This window comes from Chiloscyllium plagiosum, unplaced genomic scaffold (assembly GCF_037043375.1).
Source record: "Chiloscyllium plagiosum isolate Xiang-an unplaced genomic scaffold, Cpla_swu_hap1 HiC_scaffold_30, whole genome shotgun sequence".
In the NCBI taxonomy this organism is placed as follows: Eukaryota; Metazoa; Chordata; class Chondrichthyes; order Orectolobiformes; family Hemiscylliidae; genus Chiloscyllium; species Chiloscyllium plagiosum.
In genome coordinates this window covers 18,032,275-18,055,708 of record NW_028270168.1, presented here as the reverse complement: position 1 = coordinate 18,055,708, position 23,434 = coordinate 18,032,275, and the positions used below count along the sequence as shown (strand labels likewise).

The 23,434-nt window shown below is 42.3% G+C and overlaps 1 protein-coding gene across 1 annotated transcript in view; it reads right to left on the bottom strand.

Moving 5' to 3' along the window:
• The window catches only part of LOC122563579 (palmitoyltransferase ZDHHC18-like), a 33,606-nt gene extending 11,905 nt beyond the window's left edge, over positions 1-21,701 (bottom strand). The window contains exons 1-8 of the mRNA XM_043717481.2: positions 20,880-21,701; positions 13,079-13,239; positions 11,969-12,118; positions 9,683-9,820; positions 8,936-8,984; positions 7,986-8,088; positions 6,062-6,174; positions 3,632-3,728 (exon numbers count right to left, since the gene is read on the bottom strand). Coding sequence (XP_043573416.1) covers positions 3,632-3,728; positions 6,062-6,174; positions 7,986-8,088; positions 8,936-8,984; positions 9,683-9,820; positions 11,969-12,118; positions 13,079-13,239; positions 20,880-21,109 — 1,041 coding nt within the window. The 5' untranslated portion in view covers positions 21,110-21,701. The remainder of the gene's footprint in view (positions 1-3,631; positions 3,729-6,061; positions 6,175-7,985; positions 8,089-8,935; positions 8,985-9,682; positions 9,821-11,968; positions 12,119-13,078; positions 13,240-20,879) is intronic.
• Between the last annotated feature and the right edge of the window lie 1,733 nt (positions 21,702-23,434).

The following is a 23,434-nucleotide window of genomic DNA, read 5'->3' as shown; positions in this document are numbered from 1 at the left end:
TACTTTGTGCTGGAGTCATAGTGTCACAGGTGCTATTCTTGTGAGTCCTTGTTAAGGCAGTGGCATTGTCATTGGATGACTATTCAGACACCCAAACTAACGTTCTGGGGATATGGGTACAAATCCCACCATGGGTAGCTGGTAGATTTTATTTCAATTTGCAGTTTTGCAGTATTAGAAATAAATCTTGAAATGAAAGTTAATCTCAGTAACGATCACCATAAAGTTATAATTGATTGTCAGGTAAACTCAGCATTTTTACTAATTAATTTCAGAGAACAAAGCCTGACACTCTGATCATCTGCACTATGTGACTCCAGATAACCACAACCACCTGATGAAGGAACGGCACTCCGAAAGCTAGTGCTTCCAAATAAACCTGTTGGACTATAACCTGCTGCTGTGTGAATTTTAACTTTGTCCACCTGAGTCCAACACCGGTACCTCCAAGTCACGGGTTCACAAGAACACAATTGACTCTTAATTGTCCTCTGGAAAGTCTAGCAAGACAATAAATACAAGGGAAATTAGGAATGGTGCAAAAAATGCTGGCCTGACCAGCAATGCTCACACCTCATGAAAATTAATCAAAATAAACTGACTATGACAAGTGCAGACAATAACCAAAGTGTCTAATCACCTTCTTTTGACAGTTCAAGAATTATCATCCTTGCTTTTTCCCAATATCATCATCCGCAGACCAGAGACTCAACTTGTCCCGTAGAGTTAGGTGCAATAGTTAGGGGGATTGGGTCTGGGTGGATCCCTCTTCGGAGGGTCAGTGTGGATTAGTTGGGCCAAAAAGGTCTGTTTCCACACTGTAGTGAATCTATTCTGACTTGATTCTACAGAGCTCCCTATCACTTACAAGACACAAATCAGAGGCATGGTGGAATATCTACCACTTGGCTGATGACTGCTGTTGGAATCACACCCTAAGAAACTCAGCAAAATCCAGGTCAAAGCAATTGATTTGCACACCATTCATCACCTTAACCACTCACTCCTTCCACCAAGCAAACACTGGAGGGAGTGTAAAATATCTAAACCTTTCACTGCTGCATCACACAAGGCTTCTTCATTAGCACTTCCAAAATCTGTGATCTTTCTGACCAAAAAGGAAACAGGCGCATAGAAATACTTTGCCTCTAAGTCATATACTGTTCTGACTTAGAAACGCATTGCTTTTCTTCCTTCCTCACTACTGGATCAAAATCCTAGAATTCCTGATCAAACCACACTGTGGCAGCATCTTCAACAAGGACTGCCGATATTCAAAGAAGTAGATTATCAGCACCTTCTCAAAGGCAATTACAAATGGGTACTAAATGCCAGCAATTCACAATTCTCAAGAATTAATAGAACTAAACAGAGCTAACTTGCATGGTGTGAAACAGAGCTCCTAGTGAGGGTCCACTGATCCAAGGACTAAGGGATCTCTATCGCTAAATAACTTGGTTCCTGCTTGAACTCCTTACAGTTACTGCAAGTCCAGATAGATTACCACAAAAGACAAAATCTCAGAACTGACTCCAAGTCAGCAATTTGCCTTCCATTATCCCGTCTGAACAGGATGCAGGTCAACAGATTCTTTCGTAAGATAATAAAATCATAGGATGATCAAGCAGATTCACCAGCTCAACACAAAAAAACTGAAAGCAAACAGCCCCCAAAAGTGTTCAGACTGTAGTCTCCAATTCCCCCAATTTATTTATGCTGAATCCAAAAGTGGACAGCTTTACTGCCCTATCTTTCCTGAAGCTGAGCTTCAAACTCTCACACAATCTCAATTTCCTTGCTGATTTATCACTGGCCCTATATCCAGGCAATATAGACGTTTTGTTTCTTAGTCCTTATCACAGTGACAGCTACCTCCTGCAGCCACCTGGTCTCCACAAAGTCACGGAAAAAGTTAAAGATGGGAGGAGGCTTCACAGAGGTTATTTTTTTCACCCCTTCCCCACTGAAATGCAGGAATTGAATACTTTTCCGCTATCAAGAGCCATTCGTTGTATGAGTTGAGATGGAGGGTCAGCAGGTCATTCAACTGGGGGTGTTTTTTTTGGGGGGGGGGGGGATTGGTTTATTACACTCAATGACAGTTCCAGTCTTTTCCTTCTTACATACACTTCACCAAGATCACTGTAAAGGATGCAATCCCTGGTTCACTGTCCCATTGTGATCCCCATCCAACTCTAACCTCATCTGAAATGAGCTAAGTGAGCAGAGACTAGAGTTATATACAGGGCCATTTTTGTTTTGTATGTTTTGCACCATTCTAGACGATGCTTTCACTAACAAAGGTAGCAGGGAACCTGCATCAGTTTTAATTCAAGGAAAACTTCTGTGGTCCTGTAAAAGAAATCGAATATTGTATTTTGAATCTCCACGATAGACAGTATTTGCTCGAGATGCTTATGGCAAGTGCAGTGCTATAAATTCTTGATAATGCAGTGGGTCACTCCAAACAGTCAGCTCTATTCTTTCAGAGCTCTGCTCATCCTAATTTCTCTACGGTCCTTTTTATAATCTGTGATCCAACTCTCCAGCTTTATTTCTAGTTATGAGTTCACCAGGGGAGACCTTTAGATAGACAGCACCGATTTTATTATAAATACACGATAATGAAAAATAAAACAGCAATAATCAGATAACATTCTCTGTACAGACAACATGCTGGCACAGAGAGTTCAAACAAATGTTTTTCAAATAAAATGCAGTAGAACAAATTGGCAGGAAGATTTTTGTGCAATTCTGGATGCCATATGCAAATTGGCAAAGATAAAACAAAGCAGAGGCAGGATCCTAGAGTGCAACGTCAAACCCTGCAGCCTTCCACTGTGATCCAGTGAGGTCCTCGCCACTTTCCCAGGTTTCAGGCTATAGCAATGCTCAACAAGACACCATGACAACTATCCACAGCTTTCCTGGATTAACTGCCTTAAACACGCAAAACAAATGAACCCTTCGTACCTTGGGTAATGAATAAAACCTGAACATTACCCTGGGCAATGCCAATTCACCATAACAATCACATGATATTCATCAGCCCAGAATCCCATTTGAAGCAAAGATGGAAGTCAGTGCCTTATAGTTATATTAAAAGGATCAGCCTCCGCCACCCTTGGGCTCCACTATCCCCTTTCAAATGCAACACCCATCATCTAGCAATCGCTCTCAAACTGTATCATTACTGTAATACCAACAGTCACTGTGCTGTGTTTAAACACACAGCTGGCTTCAGTATTTCAGCTCTATCCAGCAGGATGATCCTACTCTTATCTCAAAGAAATATCCCCTAACTGATCAGGCAGATAACTGCAGACGATAACACATCCCGTTATTCTTACAGCTCATTTGCTGAGCAGTCCAGATTTGATCCTTCACAGCACCCACAGAGTCAATCTGTTTCCAAGAGCTTGGCTCAAGTGACATTTCTAGTCATGGGAACTGTGTGCAAAATGTCACCAAGTCAGGCAACTAAACACTCCCATAGATGGCAGCCTTCATTTTTGCTCGTGCTCAAGCTGAGGTCGCAGTAAGAGGGAAATGGATAGATGCATGAGGGAAGGTGGAATCAAACATGACAGGCATGCCATTAATTCACATCATCATTGGGGTCACCTCCTACCAGGTTGACTTCTGTTTTTGCTCCCTGAGAAACCTTACGTTGGGGCCCAGGCAGTTGTATTGTGTCTGGGTCCAAGAAACCACGCCTGTCAATTAAACTGGGGAACAAAGAGAGAGAGAGAGAGAGAGAGAGAGAAAGTAGTGAGTAATTGACAGCCATTCAATGAAAATATCAAAGTACTAGTCAATTTACTTATACAAACTTTAGTCAGCTAAACTAGTCCCAAACCATTGACTCAGGATATTCTTTAGAGATTCCTTTTTTATTTACAGAAATAAGAGCAGGACAAAAGGTCATTGAGATATTCAGTCCTATCCTTTTCCTGTACTGATTGCCTCAATGGATGTATACTTTCTGCTTCCCCAAAGCTTTCATGAAAGCCCATCTTTCCCACACCCCAACATTTCCATAGAATCCCATCCTTTCAATATCCCAACTCTCCCATTGAAACACATTCTTCTGATATTCCAACATTTACACAGATGCTAGTCTCTTTGCTTGCCTAGCCTGAGCTCTACTAAAGGTTGTTTGCTGAACACCTTGGCAACTTTTCCAGGCATTTACCATTTTATATGGAAATAAATGTTTGCATCTATTTAAAATGAAGTTTTCATGAAGGCACTGGTTAAAAGCTGACAGCACCTGCAAAGAGGAGTGAAGGTAATTGCAAAGAGAGGCAATGCTGATAGGTCACGCAGAGGGGGCATTATCAATTGACTGGACAGCACTATGTTGAGGTTGTACAGGACATTGGTGAGGCCTCTACTGGAGTACTGTGTTCAGTTCTGGTCGCCCAGTTATGAGGAGGAGATTATCAAGCTGGAGAGGGTTCAGAAGAGACTTACCAGGATGTTGCCAGGTATGGAAGGTTCGAGATATAAAGAAAGACTGGACAGGCTGGGACTTTTTTCACTGTACCTCTCAATAGGAGATTGAGAGGTGACCAGATACAAGGTTATAGAACAATAGGAGGTATAGATAGAGTTGATGGTAGTTGGCTTTTCCCCAAGATGGGAAGAAGCGAGGACTGCAAATGCTGGAGAGTCAGAGTCAAAAAGGGTGGTTCTGAAAAAGCACAGCTGGTCAGGCAGCATCCACGGAGAAGGGGAGTTAATGCTTTGGGCACAGGCCCTTCATCAGGAATGAGGAGACGCTGAGATAAATAGAGGGATGGAGGTGAAAGTTGCCGGGAAGGTGGAGGGTGACTGTGATAGGTCGGTGGGGAGGGTGGAGTGGTTAGGTGGGAAGAAAGATGGACAGGTAGGACAGGTCAGGAGTGCAGTGCTGAGTTGGAGGGTTGGATTTGGGATGAGGTGGGGGCAAGGGGAATTTGGAAACTAATGACTTCGATGTTGATGCCATGTGGTTTAAGGGTCCCAAGGTGGAAGATTAGACAGTCTTCCTCCAGTTGTCAGGTGGCTTGGATTTGGTGATGGAGGTGACCCAGCACTTGAATATCCTTGAGGGAGAGTGGAAGTGGTTGGCCACAGGGTTGCTCGGTGCGTGTGCCCCAGAGACGTTCCCTGAAATGCCCCGCAAGTTGGTGTTCTGTCTCTCCGAGGAGAGAAGACCACATTGAGGGCAATGGGCACAGTAGATGAGATGGGTGGATGTGCAGGAAAATCTCTGCCGGACGTGAAAAGATCCTTTGGGGCTTTGAATGGAGGTGCAGGGGGAGGTGTGGGTGCAGGTTTTACATCTCTTGTCCCCTCAGCCCCCTTCCACCCCACATTCCTGATGAAAGGCTTATCCCCTAAAACTCTCCTGCTCCTTGAATGCTGCCTGACCTGCTGTGTGTTTCCAGTGCCACACTTGTCAATTCTTTTCCCTAAGATGGGGCATATTTTCAAGATGAGAGAAGAGAAATTTAAAGAGAGACATAAGAGGCAAATTTTTAACACAGACGGTGGTTCATGTGTGAAATTAACTCCCTGAGGAAGTGGTGAATGTGGGTAAAATTACAACATTTAAAAGACATTTGGATGGATACATGAATAGGAAAGGTTTGGTGGGATATGGGCCAGAAGCAGGCAGGTGGGAATCATTTAGTTTGGGAATATGTTCAGCATGGACTGATTGGACTGAAGGATCTATTTCCATTCTGTATGAATCTATGAGTCCATAACTATTAGATACACTTGCTACTTTAAAATTTATTCAATGCGCAAGAACAACAGTACATAAATTCCTGGCTTCCCTCCATTCTAAAGTCAAAAATTCCTAATGCCAAGAAATCCAACATTTGCACACTTAATCCACAGCAGAAAATACCAAGTAAATATCACTAATTAGCAATATTAGCACAAAGTATTGTGCAGTACTGCAGATACATGGAGTACACACAAGGTGTCCAATTTCCGTGCGAAAAAGAAAAAGCAAAGGTTCATACATGGGGGAGAAAAATTTGGACTTGCAGATTTCTCTCTCTACCTGGGAGGCATTGGTCCACACAAAACTGCACAGCAGTTAGTGACAATACTGTTGTAACTGTAGGGATTAGTGTTTTCCTCTGAGCTTCGTTTACTGGACCACGAGCCTTTAATCTGTTAAAACATTAAAACATAGTACATTATAGAAAGAGCAGGATCAAAATATTCACGCCATAACTTCTGTTTTGAAGCGACATTTCTCTTCAATGCTCTATGCAGAGATTTCCCCAGTGCATTAAACCCATCAGTTAGCTAACGCAAACAATCGCAACACTCATTGTGTTGAGTGATAGGCGAAGGTTAAGCAAATGCAATGAATGTAATCCTCTCTACGTTTAGTGCCAGTCTCTCACAGCAAGGGGTTCATCAAACATGCAGGGCAAGCAAAGCATAGGTTGTTTACAGAGTAAATAATTCATCTACACTGATCCATGAAACAAACTGAAGGCAGATATGCCATAAACCAGATACAGAATAAGCTTCCTGCAGACTACGTCAAACGCTCATAGGGCACCACAGAAGAAATACTGAGTTAGTTTATAAAAGAGATCATGCACACCAATTCCCACAAAGTGCTTATCTAAGTCTGCAGTCATTACTGAATACATGTAAATTTATGATGATGTCCACTAATTCATCTGTTGGGCATCATTACTTATGAACACAACTTCAGCTACTGCCCTTTAGAATTTTGTGCTGACTCTGAATCATACAAGTCACTAACCCTAAAAGTGTTTATCATTGCTGGCCTAAAAGTTAGCTCATTGGCAAACTGGGCTGGACTGTTAATGTCCATTTATTTTTCATCCATTCAAAGTATGCTTTGCTGAAATTTAGAACAGACAGACCATGAGTCATTGTGTGATAGCAAGAGAGTGTGACAGTGTATGAGCCTGATCAACTGAAAGGGAGCAAGACCAACTAATAGTGTGACCGACTGACAAGAGAATAGTGAGTGAAACCATGATATTTTTCATCCCACAAATGTGCAATTCAAAAATAAATTCTAGCTGTGCACTCACTAACTACACCAACAAGCTGACATTCAATCCATATTCTTGTTAAATCCAGGAAACCAGAAAATTAAAGAGAACTCTGAAAGCCGAAGCATGTTCATACAATGGCATTACAATTAATACAGCTTCATCTCCCTACAGTTAGTTGCAGTTATCCCACAAATGTATGGAGAAACCAGTCAAGTAGCTTGCAAGCTGTCAATGGTTAGTGAGCACAACCAAATGTTACTCAGTAAATATTGGCTGGCTCTGCACATTAATAAGCTGCTTTATTCATTCTAATATTATGGATTGTTTAATAATGTTAGAATCATTTTACAAAACAAGCACCACTTTAACAATGGGTGCCATGAAGCTGATCCATATCACTTCTGCACTTATACAGATAGAAGAATGATTAGACTCTTTTTGACAAAAGGCAATAATAGTAAAAACATAATTATGAAAAGAACAATTTCACCAGACAAGTTAATATTAAATTTATTTTCACATTTGGAGCTGGCTACCGGGGCATCCAAGTGCATTGAATGGAGCTGATTGGATGGATACAGGGGTATCCCTATGAACTAAATGGAACTGGTATTGGGGTGTCCATGTGATTTAATACAGCTGGATATCAAGGTGTTGTTGTGCACTGGATAGAGCTGAATTGCAGGGTGTTGCTCTGCATGGAATGGAGCTGGATATTGAGATGTTGTGCACTGAATGGATTGGATATTAGGGTATCCCTAAGCACTGAATGAAGCTATTTAGTAGAGGTGTATCAGTGGCTAGATGCTTTTGTGACCATTTAGTTGTAGCATAAAATAGGCTTAATAGTACAAAAAGTTCCATTTACTAAGGTGAGATATCAGTGTTTTGTTTTTCTGTCTCATTCAAATACACACACAAAAGAGTCTGTTTACTCACATCTTCGTTTGTTGTCAGGTTGGAAGCCACCAGATATGTGTGGAACCCTGAGAGGCCCAGAATGGACCAGACTGAGAAAAAACAGACCACCAGCTCAAGTGCGGTAAGTGGAGTCAAAGAAAAGATCAGAGTTCAAACCTAACCCAAATTCCCTCAAAACCCATCTTCCTTGTCCCCTCTCAACGCAGACCATAACGATTCCCAATCTGCACACAGGTGGTTCATTCAGCCTCCTTCAGAAGCTGTTTCTGTCATTGCTCTGCTTTGTAACATTAACAAATCTCAGATTTGGAGAGGGGGTGGGTCAGGGATTTATAATGAGCCCTGTCACCAGTCCAGTAAAGTACTTTGCAAAAGTACTGCGCCAAAAATCACAGCTTGATAATACCTGTGAGTTGAGACCAAATATAAATATTTCTCTCACTGTGAACAGGATTAAAACATTCACTATCTCCAGTCCAGTAGGCAAAAGTACCACTCAGTTTAATACTAAACATACAGGGGACACAGTGCCAGGTTCTATCACAGCCTTTCATTAAGTTCACGAGTTCAGTTAGTGAGTCATTTGCGGTGCTAGAAACTAGCCGGAATGCTCTGGGGTACACAAGGGAGGAAAAATCTAACAATATCCCTGTTCCCTGTCATTACAGCATGGACAACCTTTACCCTCAAGCATTTTTTCCCCTATCCAGATTTAAAACTGGCATGTGTGGTACCTCAGGAAAGGTAAAACCTATGGGAGTAAGAGTCAGTGTCCACGGACAAGCACCCCAGTCACAGTCTCCATGGAATTGTTCCCCCAATGAGAATCAGTGCCTTTAGAAGGGAGAAAATAATAAGTATAAATCAGAATTTTTATAAGTTAGCAGTTTCCCCTTCCTTGATCATATGACACGCTCCAAGTCAGACAACTGCATTGATGATACCATGCCAGAGCAAGAAAAGGATATCTTGCTGGGGTTTCCTGAAGTGCATTTAATAACCCAGTGTTCTGAGATCCTGGTGGAGGGGTGAAAGACAAAAAAAGGTTAGTGCAATGTTAACTCCCATGCTGATAAAATACAACTATTGTGCAGTATTGGGCAAGTTGGCAGGTACAAACTGCACTTAACTCCATTCAAACAGCAACCTGCTCATGTCTATGTTTTATGTTTGTAAACTTCAAGCCAGATGATATCAAAGTTCTCCCCTAGGTAAACCTTTAAGTATGAAGATTTACTTAGTTCATAATTCCTTGGACCACTGATCTGGGTCTTAGGCCCTGATCCAACGTTATTCCAGAGTCATGCCATGGTGAAACTCAGCACGGGCATTAGAGGCTTTGCATGTTGTGCAAACAATATCTCTCATCTGTTTCATCAGAGAGCTCGTTAATTGTTCCTATTGTTCATTCCAATTCTCAGCATGGCCCTTCCACATTATTTCTGACAGCAATCTGATTCTGTATTTAGAACCTCAACTTGAGCTACAAATCTTCTCAAAATTCACTAGCAATCTGATTCCCAAACTCACCTTCCCTCCTGGTTTCTGGAAAATTTATTCACATACCAGCTCCCACTCTACCCTATCTCTGGAAAGTCTTTACTGCTGAACTTGTTCCTGCTTCAATTTGCATCATCACCTTATCAACATCCTGGATTTATATAGCTGCTTTAAAGTAACAAAAGAAGTTCCAAGGGAAACTTTGGGGGACTTACGGAGTGTGAGGTGAGTTATCACACAGGCAAAGATGAAAGCAGTTAGAAAGGAAAGTGAGAGCAGAAACATGTAGAAAAATCTGTAATTCCTTTTCCCAACACAGTTTCCGACCCAAGGACAGTGATGGTCAAATCGTTCTGTAAAAAAAGGACAAAAATTCATAGTACAGCATATGCAGTGTCACTCTCTCCTCTCCAAACAGATCAATATGTAAGACTCTAAGCAATAATCAGTCTTGCAGCCTTCACACTTCAGCCTTCAGTGACCCTTCAACCCAGCACAGCCTTTCCTCTGTCCACATGTGAACAGCGAGTTCCAACTTTAGCTCAAAATCCAGAGAAAGGAGTAAGATGGAGAAAGATCTCACCTGCTCCTGTGACTTTCCTAACCAAGTTTTAAACTTTCTGATTTTCACCGCCCCTTTTCAAGGTGAATGTCCAACTCCTCTCTACCCTCGCCCTCCCATTGGTATTGTCAGGGTGTCAGAAACACATTTCTTCCCTGAATGCAGATTCAACTGACACCCATCCACCCTTATCTGAATCTGTTCTTACACTGAAAACCCCTGCCTTAGACTTTATCACTTCTAAAAATTACAAGATATTTCCATGGGAACCTATATGTTTGATTTTTGCAGGGTATTTGGAACATTCTACGTTGCAGTCCTAATAATTTTCCTCCCTCAACATGATTTTTCAGTGTATCAATGATTAACTCCTGCTGTCATCACAAACAAGAAAACATGATCAACTTTGCGTCCATTTTTTCTCATCTTGGTCCATCCTTCGATTTTTGCTGTCCCATTTCCAGGTTTTCATCTGCTTTTGACCAATATCCACTATAAGAGCATCAACTTTTATTGCAGCATTGCCAATTCGTCTTTCTTTTGCTCAACCGGGGATTCCTCTCCACCATAGCAGCAGGGCTTAATCATGTCTCATTTTCTACACTCACACCTTCTCTTCCTTTTCCACAACTTTGATAGGTTTCCTGTTGACTGCATTGCCAACAGGATACTTTTTTTTTACATGACACTCCAGCACATTAATCAAACACTCCAATACTCCAGTCTTTCTCAGATTTCTAACTCCTCCCATCTCATTACCTCGCGCCCCAAATAATCCTTCCAAGTGAAACAAAATTTAATATACCATACTGACAGCTCATGATGTTGATTGCCACTGGGGTAAACAAATATGGATTGTGTGATCACTGTGTTTAACATTTCTACTCAGTCCACAAACATAACTTTGAGTTTTCAATCACCTGTCATTTTAATTAACTACCTTACTCTTACACCAGTCTCTTAGAACAGAGCATAATTTTTTAACTTTACAGCATTGTTCTACGACGTCAAATCAGGACTAGCATTCCCACTGGGAACCTCCATGTATGTATGATGGCGTGCCAATACATGGCTTCTGTTTTTGGAAGTTGATGCCATGCATGGACTTCTGAAGTGCATGGTGGTAAAACAAATTACAGGTAATGTTAATCATAACCACTCCACACTGTTTCTCCCCAAACACAAGTAATTGTTTTTCCATTTTATCCCCTCAAAAACATTTTTTTGATTATTTCACTTGGTCCATTAACATGCCCCTGACCTAACACCATGGTTCCTTTTGTCCTTTAATCTCCTCTGATTTCCACTAACCTTCCTTTTTACATTTTCCTTCACTCCCGTTGACTTTGCTCCACCTTTCCCTTTCTCAATCAGATTGTTTAAAATCTGCTTTATCTCTAGTTCTCCAGTTCCAATGAAAAGTAATGGATTTGAAAAATTAAACACTTTTCTCTCTCCTGCATTTTCTGTTTTTAGTCAAATTCCAACATTCCCATGTTTGATTTTGTAGAAATGTCTGAAGATAAGATGCTATCAAATTGAGAGTTTTAGCTCAATTCCCATCTACAATCCAATAAGCAGATGAAAGAAAACATAAGGGTAGTGTTTAATTCCCAGAACTGCACTTTTGGGATTCAATGAAGGCAAATAAGCTCTTGATCAAAATCATTTCTTGGTAGAAAGTAAATGGAGGATATTAAAAATGACAGTATCAGGACAGGCTTTGATTGAATAGTCTGTTGACACTCACTGTCTCACAAGGTTTGAGATAAAGTACCAGGTGGGCCAGTGGCATTCACAGAACTGGAATACAAGGAATGGAGCGATACCTATGGGGTAAAAGGTTTCCTTCAATCAGCTTCCTATGCCCTGGCTGCCGTCATCCAGTTTCCTGGACTCTTAAAGATGTTCCAAACACTTTGGCTCACCCTATACTCACCAACACAGTTGTCACACAGGCTACAGTGCGATGTCCGTGGAGGCCGGAACATTTTGCAGCTGAAGCAGTACTTGAGTTTCACCGTCTGCCCATTTATCACCACCTCTTTTGTGCGAGGTGGGGGCCGGTAACCCGACCCCCCAGAGTTATCTGGGGAAGGAAGAAGATTTGTTATAGTGTACTGGAAATGAAGGACTTCACCCTACTAACACATGAGGACAGTCTGAACTGCAGAAGTCCAGTTTTTCTGGGGCTTAGAAGTAATTGTCTCCCCATTGCCTATCCCATCCCAAGCTGCATTTATGTCTTTTGCTGGGGTACATGCTCCACAAGTATCAGAAGAACAGAGGCTATTTAACTTTATTTTCACCTCTAGCATTCAGTTAAATAATGATCTGTGTGCATCCTTTCGTTCTGTAAATGTTAATACTCTTGGCTAATACAAATGTATTGATCTCTATTTTGAAATGTTCACTTCATCCCAATTCAATAGCCTCTTTTTGGGATAAAGAGAGTGTGTTCCAGATTTACACTGCCTTTTGTATAAAGTAGTATTTCCTGACATCACTCCAAATTTAGCCTGAATCCAAATTTAGTTACAATCCCTTTTTCAGAATTCTTCCACCAACAAGTACTGGATTTATATTGCACCTTTAATTGAGGGAAAGTCACAGGATCATTATCAAACATAACTTGAAACCAAGCCACCATAGGAGGTAGGGAAGAAGAGTGGGTTTTAAAGTATCTTTGAGAGGCAGAAATATTTAGGGAAGAAATTCCAGAGTATAAGGCTTTGGCAGCCAAAGGCCTGGCTGTCAAAAGTCAGAAGAAATAGTTGCTCTCTATCCAACCTGTCAACTTCTTGAATCATCTCAAAGACTTTAATTACATTTCCCTACGTCCTCGATATTTGGGTAATACAAAACTTGTCTATACAACCTGGGTACATAATTTAATCACTTTAGCCCTCATGTTATTGATTTTAGTCCTGGCAAACATATTCTGCAGTGCCCTGCCAGAGCACAGGTTACAGAGTCTGTTACCTTGACAGCCCATCACTCCCATCACACATCAGGCACTCAGCTACATAGTTAAACGGTAGTAAGCTACCTATCTGCCTCTCCAGATCGGCTGCTTCATCCGGAGTGGCTCGTGGTAGAATCCCAGGGTCCGTGAAACTTGTGTGCAACAAGGTGCTCACCACAAACACAAAGAGCAGCCCCGCAATTATTGGAATGGCCAAAGTCAGGTTCTCTGTCAGGTAAGGACAGCTGCCAAAACAAAATGCAGAGTTTGCATCAACTTGAACACTGGGGAACATATTTGACAAAATCATACAAGTAAACTGGGAAAGGAATTTATCAATCCATTGTTCCTGTCGGGTTTTGGTCTCTCTTTTATTCACTATATATGTCCTAGGTAATATCTAGAAAAAATTGCAGTTCACAGAATCAGGAAATTGTGGTCCTGCAGACAACACTTGACACATCAGGGCAGCAAGTCAGCCCTACGCAGCATTGTTCTGATGTTTGGAATTCTGCAAGGGGAGAGAAGAATTTCACTACCACAATGACAGAACAGCAGAACTGATCAATACTGTACTTTGAAGGGGAAACTAGAAAAGTAGTCCATTGAACATAGAATTTCCTCTCAGTCCACAGCAAGGACCACAGCTCCCAGTCCTGCCTGAGAAAATTCACTACAGCAACCTGCTACATTTCATTAACAACAAACTGTTTCATTTATTTCATCACTCTGTCCCATGGGGCTCCCATGACCTTGTGAAATGGTACTTGACTTGCTGAGAGCAGGAAGGGATAGGTCACCAATCCTGGATCTCTGCCAGTCTGCATTGAGAGATCAGTGGATCCATTTGTATTCTATTATCTGATCATTAATGGAGAAGCAGAATGGGAATTCAGCTTGTATTCTGGGAAGGGACGTTTGAGCTGGCATGTATGGAGACATTACCAAGAGATTATAACATAGGTACAGGTTGTTCGGTTCACATTTAATTTATTATTGTCAGATATAGGGAAAAGTATTGTTTTGTGTGCTAACCAGACAAATCATAGCTTACATAAATACAACAAGGTAATAGAACACAATGCAGAAATAGCCTTACAGCTATAGAGAAGGTGCAGAGAAAGATCAACTCTGATATATGCAGTTGGAGCGGCATAGTGGCTCAGTAGTTAGCACTGCTGCCTCACAGTGTCAGGAACCCGGGTTCGATTCCAACCTCGATTGCCTGTCTGTATGGAGTTTGCACATACTCTCTGTACCTGCGTGGGTTTCCTCCGGATGCCCTGGTTTCCTCCCACAATCCAAAGATGTGCAGGTTAGGTGAATTGGCCATGCTAAATTGCCCATAGTGTTCAGGGATGTATAGGTTAGGTGTATTAGTCAAGGGTAAATATAGGATAATAGGGTAGGGAATGGGTCTGGGTAGGTTGCTGTTCTTTGGACTTGTTGGGCCCAAGGACGTGATTCCACACTGTAGGGATTCTATGTGAGAGGTCAGTTCAATAGTCTGATGACAGCAAGGAAGAAGCAGTTCTGAAATCTGTTAGTGTATGTTTTCAAACTATTATATCTTCTGCCTGATGGAAGAGAGCGTAACCAGGGTGGGAAGGGTCTTTGATTATGTTGGCTGCTTTCATGAGGTAGCAGGCCACGTAGACAGAGTCAATGGAAGGAAGGCTAGTTTTCTTGATGGATATAGCTGCATTCACAACTCCCTGTAATTTCTTGTGACCTTGGGCACAGCAATTGGCATACAAAACCGTGGTGCCTCCAGACAGGATGCTTTCTATAGTACATCTATAAAAGTTGTTAAGAGTCATTGTGGACATGCAAATTTCCATAGCCTTCCAAGGAAATAGAGATGTTGGTGTGCTTTCTTTGACTGTAGCATTGATGTGGATGGACCTGTATAGACCGTTGGTGATATTTACTCCTAGGAACTTGAAGTTCTGCACCACCTCCATCTTAGCACCACTGATACATACAGGGGCATATCCTCCACTCTGCTTCTTGAAGTCAATGACCAGCTCCTTCTTTTTGCTAAAATTGAGGGAGAGATTGCTGTATCTATTGCATGCCACTAAGTTTTCTCTCTGTTTCTTGTCCTCAGTAGTCATTGTTATAGATCTGACCCGCTATGGTGGTGTTATCAGTAAATTTGTAAATGGAGTAAGAACTGAATTTAGCCACACAGTTGTGAGTGCATAAGGAACTGAGTATGCAGCCTTGCACTGGTGTGAAGGATTACTGGGGAGGTGATGTCGTCTATCCCCACTGATTGCAGTTCCAAACTAGTGTTAATTCTCCACAGAAGCAGCATCCAATCCCATTAGTCAAGTCCTCTTTATCATCTCCACAATCCATTCGATATGACCGCCTCTTCAATCACTAAAACAGACTTTCACCCAGAGCATTGCATTCACCCCAGATCATTAAGCATTGCTTGGAAGACACAGCTAAAATTGCCAGTCTCAAAAGTCAACGCTGAGTGGCACAAGACCAAAGGAGGAAACAATGGAATCAGAGTTCATGAGATAGTCTCATGTCACCAAAGAAAACACAAGCACTGAACGAGCTCTGTAAAGACTGTAATTTTAGTTTTGGTATTTTTTCATTCCACTAAAATGGGAAAAGGACTGTTTTAAAATCAGCGGAAGGAATTGCTGAATTTTTAAAAACAAGTTACTGAAACTGTGCGTAGTATTTACACTGCAGCTGTGTTCAAGCTGTGGAAGGTATTTGTAGATGACACAGCATCAGAGGATGTGTCCAGAGTGAGATTAGGCTGACAATAAGTAGCTGCTTTGTGCAATTATGACCAGTCATGAATACCAAAATTCATCAGCCTCATGACATCTCTCTGGTTCCTGGGTAAACAGCTTGTGGGAGTGAACGACATGGAGAAGCCATAGAGTCTGCTGCAAGGGCAGGTAGTGTGTGTGTGTCCCTCTCTCTCTCTCTGTGCATTAAAAATACCTGACACCTAAAGATAGCTAATTATCTTCTTCCATCAGCTGCTGTAAGCTGCCCTCTTTAACCAGTAACTAAATAAAATTTGCAATTAGCATACCAGTTGCCATTTGTCTTGTGCAAAGAAGTGAAAGAACCTGTATAAGGAGAGTAACAAACAAGTCCAGGCAAGCAAAAGGCCCACTTCAATGAATTCTGGGAACTGGTGCGATTGAACAGCATTTCCCACTTTCTCCCACCACCCACAAAAACCAATGCTTTTTGTTTGGCTGTCTGTATGCTTGTGTGTAGGGAGTTTTAAAAGTTGGTAAGAGTTTTAATTAGTGAAGCCATATATTGATAGCCCATAGCTGTTTACTTGTGATTAGAATTTTCTTATTTGCAGTAAATAATGGATTTTGTTAACTACAGGAACTTGGTTAATATTTTCAGTTAAGCTGATTCTAACAAACATGTAAATCAGGGAGTTTGCGAGATCTGATTAAGTTATTAACTTCTATGACAACTCTGGAGTAATAGCACTTGGGAATCAATGGGCTTTCCCAAGTAGGTGATAACACTCTCTGCTATGCTGATCCAAGAGCTGGTATTGAAATAGAGGCTGTTTACTCTCATACACTCCTGTGTGGTCATACAGACACAGACACACACGCAATCGAAAGTGTGGTGCTGGAAAAGCACAGGAGGTCAGGTAGCAGCCCAGGAGGAGAGTCAACATTTCAATCATAAGCTCTGCATCAAAAGTCCTCCAACTCCTTGAATGCTGCCTGACCTGCTGTGTTTTTCCAGTGCCACAGTTTTCGACTCTGATCTCCAGCATCTGCAGTCCTCACTTTCACACAAACATATGCTGTCATGCATGGCACAGGTAGCTTAAAGACTGCCACCCAAAAATCAACAAAATCCTAATTCTGCTACATTCTCCCACCCTTTAGCATGCTATAAAATGTTCTATGACAGGAGGCATCTAAATGTGGTTATTGTTTCTCAAACATACCATGGGTAGACTCAGCAATATATGAAGATAAGAGTCACACAGGGCACAAATTGAAGTTCAATACAAGTGCTGAGCATGGCAGAATCTTGTTGCACGGTGCCAGGCACAGGCAACGAAGTTCATCAACTAATATTTCAATGAATTCTGAATTCTAACATTCTGCAATTCCTCAGTGAGCTGCTGAACAAAAAAGATTCAAAGCAACAACAGATTTAATATAATTGCCTGATGGCCAACAGTGCCTTTTCATCATTTAATTCATCTTGTGCTGGTGAACAGCAAGTAACAGGACAAAAAGATATACAGTATTTCAGCTGTACCTTCAGAAACAATTCTCATAAAGTCATATATCTTCAGTAATACAATTATCGACAGTATTCCAGTAAACTACATGCAGCTATTTCCGAAACTAGAGAGACTTCCTCACGATGAGTCACAGGTTAGGAAATTAATCCATGAGCAAAGCATCATCTGACACACAGACATCATCAACCCAAATAAAACAATGAACTACAGATGCTGGAGATTTGAAACAGAAATTGGTGGCAAATCTCAGATTTGGCAGCATCTATGGGAAGAAAGTAAAGTTAAAATTTTAAGTCTGGTGACTGGACAAATTTCATATATAGCTTGTTACATTCCCCCAGATCCAATGGGTTTTTACTTCATTTAAACCAGTTTGCCACGTGGACCTTGTCAATGCCTTGCTAAAACCACATAAACTGCACCATCCTTATCAATCCGCCTTGTTGATTCTTCAAAAAATTCAGATTGTTAGTCAAAAGAAACCCTTACTTCTATATTTTGCAATCAAACGAACTGTTCTATCCTCATGTTCCTGACCTATTCCAATATAGCTCATTCAGGCTTAAGGAGCAGCACCTGGTCTTTTGAATAAGTACCTTACAGCTTTCCACACTCAAACGCTGCCTTCTATTTTGTTTCCTTACGTTATTCAGGGCTTCTAAACTTGTTTTTCTTATTTTTGCTTTCAGTTAACGACCATTCATTCTTCCATTTCACTTCCACAAGACAATTTTTTGTTTGTTCACTTGTTCTTCTGACCCTGAATCATCACTCTTTTGATCTTTCCTACCCTTTACTGTGTATCAGGCCTTTGCTGTGCTCTTTTACCACACTTCCTGCTTTCATTCCCTGAAAACCTACATTTCTAACTACTCTCAGTTTTTAAGAAAGATTGAGTGACCTGAAACATTAACTGTCCATTAAATATCTTGGTTTAAAAAATATTTCTGTATTTTTCATTGTGGTCTGAAGTGGGAAAAAGACTGTTTTAAAACCAATGACTGTGGGAAGTATTACAGAGGAACCTCGATTATCCGAATAGAAGATTATCTGGCGAGATCACAAGGTCCCTATGCTTGGCTAAACTATGACATCCAGCATTCAATTATCCGGAATTTGAGTAACCAAACTAAATATTTACCACCTGTGTCCTTCGGATAATTGAGGCTCCTCTGTACTCCACTTTTTAAAAGCAAGTTACCTAATTCATTTTAATTGCTGTTTAAGCAGTAGGTGGAGGTTACTACAGACAAGCTACAGCCAGGGGCTGTGTATGGAGAGAGATTTAGCTGGCTACAAGTAGCTGATTAGCTTGTGGTTTAATGACCAGTTGGTGATGATTGGTTTCCAAATGGCTGAAAAGATTGTAGGTCTGAATGTTTGGTGAAAAGTTATTGGACCTCTAAAAGGAGCTGTTCTTTCCTCTGCAACAAATAAAAACTCCCTGAAGAGTACAGGAAAGAGATAGACAGCTTAGCGGTATGGTATAAAGACAACAATCTCTCCCTCAATGTCAGCAAAAGGAAGGAGCTGGTCAACAGATTGGAGGACATGCCCCTGTCTGTATCAATGGTTCAGAGGTGGAGGTAGTTGAGAGCTTCAAGTTCTTAGGAATAAATGTCACAATCTATCCTTGTCCATCCCTGTTGACGTGATAGTCAAGCAAGCAAGCAAGCACACCAATGCCTCTACTTCCTCCGAAGGCTGAGGAAATTCGGCACGTCCACAGTGACACTTACCGACTTTCATAGATGCACCACGGAAAGCATCTTATCCAATGCATCACAGCATGGTATGGCAACTACTCTGCCTAGGGCCTCAAGAAATTACGGGGAGTTGTGAATGCAGCCCAGTCCTTCCACTGACTCAGTCTACGTGGCTTGCTGCATCAGGAAAGCAGCCAACATAATCACACCCTGGTCATACTCCCTTCCACCCTCTTCCATTGGGCAGATGATACACAAGTTTGAAAACATGCACCAACAGATTTAAGAACAGCTTCTTCCCCATTGTTGTCAGTCTTTTGAATGGACCTCTCATATATTAGAGTTGATCTTTCTCTGCACCTTCTCTGTAGCCGGAACACGATATTTGCATTGTGTCCTATTACCCTGATGTATTTATGTAAGGTATGATTTGTCTGGTTAGCAGGCAAAACAATACTTTTCACTGTATCTCAGTATACGACAATAATAAATCAAATCAAAATCAAGAAAGTGTGTATTTTCCCTCATCAGTTGCTGTAAGCTGTGGTACTTAACCAATAAATCAGAAGCTTTACAAATGTGAACCAATTGAACTCCACCTTCAAGCAAGTGTAGAAGTAAAATGGAGGAGTAGCAAGTCTTCACAGGGACTGCTGAATTGTTTTCCCAGCCAATTCCCTCCAAACAATAGCCATTTTGTTTGTCTGCCTCTATATATAAGAGGAGATTTAAAGGGGGTTAGAGTTCTATCCAGTATACATCAACAGTTAATGACAATTTATCTGCAGCTAGAATCTACTTATTTGCAATAAATAATCATTCTTGTTAAGTACACAAACCTGGGTCGAAAAAACAGGCAAACTGGGGAATTCTGTGTACTTTTATAAAATTTTAAAATTTTATGGCCACTCTGGCAATAGCCAGACTTGATTTTCAGCACACCACTCCAGTGAAGCATAACTTTTCTTTCTACAGACTTTTGAGTATTTCCAACAGTTTCTGTCACTTTCCAGAGTCTGCAGTATTTTGCTTCCATAAGAATAAGGGTGATCATCACTACATACACATCTATAGAACTGGATAAGGAGGTATAGAATAGAGTGGTGCTGGAAAAGCACAGCAGGTCAGGCAACATTTGAGGAGCAAGAAAATCGATGTTTCGGGCAAAAGCCCTTCATATTCCTGATGAAGGGATTTTGCCCGAAACGTCGATTTTCCTGTTCCTCGGATGCTGCCTGACCTGCTGTGCTTTTCCAGCACCACTCTGATCTAGACTCTGGTTTCCAGCATCTGCAGTCCTTGTTTTTACCGAAGGAGGTATAACCTATTACTGGTCACTGAGGGGGATCAGATCCTCAGATTGCCTCAAATCGTCAATTCTGTAACTCGGAGCCATCAACACAAGATCCAGGTCGCCACAGACCATACAAATACTACTGTCCTCAAAACACATCCAGTCCAACGCACAGAGTTAGATTAGATTACTTAGTGTGGAAACTGGCCCTTCGGCCCAACAAGTCCACACCGCCCCGCCGAAGCACAACCCACCCATACCCCTACATTTACCCCTTACCTAACACTACGGGCAATTTAACACGGCCAATTCACCTGACCTGCACATTTTTGGACTGTGGGAGGAAACCGGAGCACCCGGAGGAAACCCACGCAGACACGGGGAGAATGTGCAAACTCCATACAGACAATCGCCCGAGGCTGGAATTGAACCCGGGTCTCTGGCGCTGCCAGTGCTAACCACTGTGCCACCCCTACTGTCCCCATATGCACACTTGACTGTGGGCTGTCGTCTCAACACTCCCAAGCACAACACACACTGATTGTGGAACACACGCCCAGGACCTCAGACCAACTCTTCGACCAATGTCACTTTTACAGGAGAGACACTTACTCGAAGCCAAAGAAGAGGCCGCTGGTGCTAAAGATCAAGCCCAGAGTCAGGTAAAAGGCGCCGCTCTGCCGTCCGCTCATCAACCGCCCACCGCAAAAAAAGCGGTTTTTCCCCGCAAATGACTCCCACTTGCGCCGGCGCCGCTGCTTCCTTGAGGCCGGGGCCTGGGAGGCTGGCGTGGAGCCGTTCCCGGGCGCCAGCGCGATCTGCCGGTACTCGCACTCTTTCATCACCAGAGCCGCAAAGGATTTTCCCCTGACGGCACTGGGTGGCCGCTCTCAGAGTCTGTTCACCCAGTTCCCAGGCCCAGGCCCGGGCCCATTCCCCGGCTCCAGGATCCAGCCGCGCTCAACATTCGGACCTCCCCGCAGCCGAGAAGCAGAAACCCAATACGGCCAAGAGTGACCAAAATATTCCACCTCCACAAACAGCGCCACCTAGCAGCGCGGAGGTAGCCTCCCAGTCTCCAGCAACACCGCCCCCTGACGGCTCGGAGGCTGAATTCCTAGCTCCGGCAACACCACACTCTTGGCGACTCGGAGGAAACATCCCAGATGAAGAGGAGGAGAATTGGTTTTCACCACTATCGCCAACTGGAGTGCACCAATATTCTCAGCTGGTGGTTTGAAAAACAGGAGATACGTATCGAGCACCGCCGCCCCCTCGCGGCTTCACTGAGTTAAGCGTTCAGCTCAGTTCCACTCCACAGACACTACTTGATCTACTAATGTTTTCTGGGGTGGATATAGTTAAAAATCACGCAACACCGGGTTATAATGTTTTTTTCGCATTCTGCGTTCTTAGTTCGGAAAGATAAAACTAGCCTCTAATAATACAGCTGCCTCACCACTCAACCTTCAAAAGCACCGCCATTTGACGGCTCGGAAACCAGGAGCCGACCTCCAGCAACACCGCCACCTGGCGGCTCGGAGATACACACCACCCCCTGGCGGGTGGTAAATGTGCAGTCCCAAGTCTTAGTGAATTAACCTGCTGTAACTCCAGAAAAGATGCACTAACAATTAACAGAAATATGAAACTTTGCATATATAAATATGCGATTCTATTCCCCCTCCCGTACAACTGCCTCAAGCTAAGTGTATTTGTTACACTGTGTAGTGCTGTAAAGCCCAAGGCTGCATTATCAGCTTCAGCTGTGTCAAGAACCGCAAGCCTGAACTGTATGTAGGCCTGCATGATTCCCATCTTTCACCATCTCTTTCTCCTTCTCTTTCCCCCCAATAACACGCACTAAATCCACTGCACCCATTATCTATTATTAGAATCACAAGAGATGTTACATTGTAGAAAGAGGTCATCCTTTGTACTTCCTAGGGTCCTATTTTTCAACATGTAGTTCTTTGTTTTTTACATCCATCCAAAATGCATCTGACATTCATTATTATCTCCTAATGTGTTATCTGGCATGCCAATCTCTATTTTGCAAAGGCTAAGTACCAACCATCTACACTCCTGTCCTCTCCCCATGAAACACAGTCCCATTGCTGAACACTGCTTTATTGTCCTGTGTACCAAAGTACAGTGAAAAGCTTTGCTTATGAGCAATACAAAAAGATCATAGATGTTCAGATCAAAAAGACTCGAGGTTAACATTGCACAGGACATGCATTGGGCGACATTAGTATTAGCAAGATCAATATTAGTTGAAGCTAGAGAGTCCATGCATCAAGGAGAAAGTGAGGACTGCAGTTGCTGCCAATGCATCAGTCTAATAAAGACTGGGAAGAATCTGTTCCTGAACCTGCTGGTGTGTGTTCAGGCTTCTATATCTTCTGGTTGCTTGAAATCATTACAGGCGTGCAATGGGTTTTTGTTGATGTTGGCAGCCTTTCTGGTGCAGGGACTGGTGTAAAGAGAAGCTAACCTTCCATCCACAGACTCGGACGGTCTGGGCTGTGCACATCACTTTCTGTAGTTTAATGGTCCTGGGCAGAGCAGTTGCCATACCAGGCCATTATGCATCCAGACAGCATACTCTCAGTGGTGCATCTGTAGAACTTGGTGAGGGTCCTTATGGCCATGTCAGATTTCCTGAGCTGCTAGAGGAGGAAGAGGCATTATTGTGTCTTCTTGACTGTCACACCTGTTTGGGAAGTTCAAGATAGGTTGTCTGTTATCATTACTCCGAAGAACTTGATGCTCTCCATCCTTTCAACCTCAGTTCTGTTGATGTGGATGGGTGCTTTCTGAAGTCAATGATCAGTTCTTTAGTTTGCCAATGTTGAGAGAGAGGTTGTTCTCATTGCACTGTCACCAAATCCTCTATCTCCCTTCTGTATTTTCACTCTTTGTTAGATACCCATCCCGCTACGGTGATGTCATCAGCAAATGAGTAGATGGCATTTGTTTGGATTTGACAACAGTTTTAGGTGTACAGTAGGGGGCTGAGGACACATCCAGTGTTGAGTGTTAGTGTAGGGGTGGTGCAGTTATCCATTTTCACTGATTGCAGTCAGTGGATTAGAAAGCTAAGGACCCAGCTGCAGAAGTTGGAGCTGAGTTTTGAGAACAGTCTGGAGGGGATAATAGTGTTG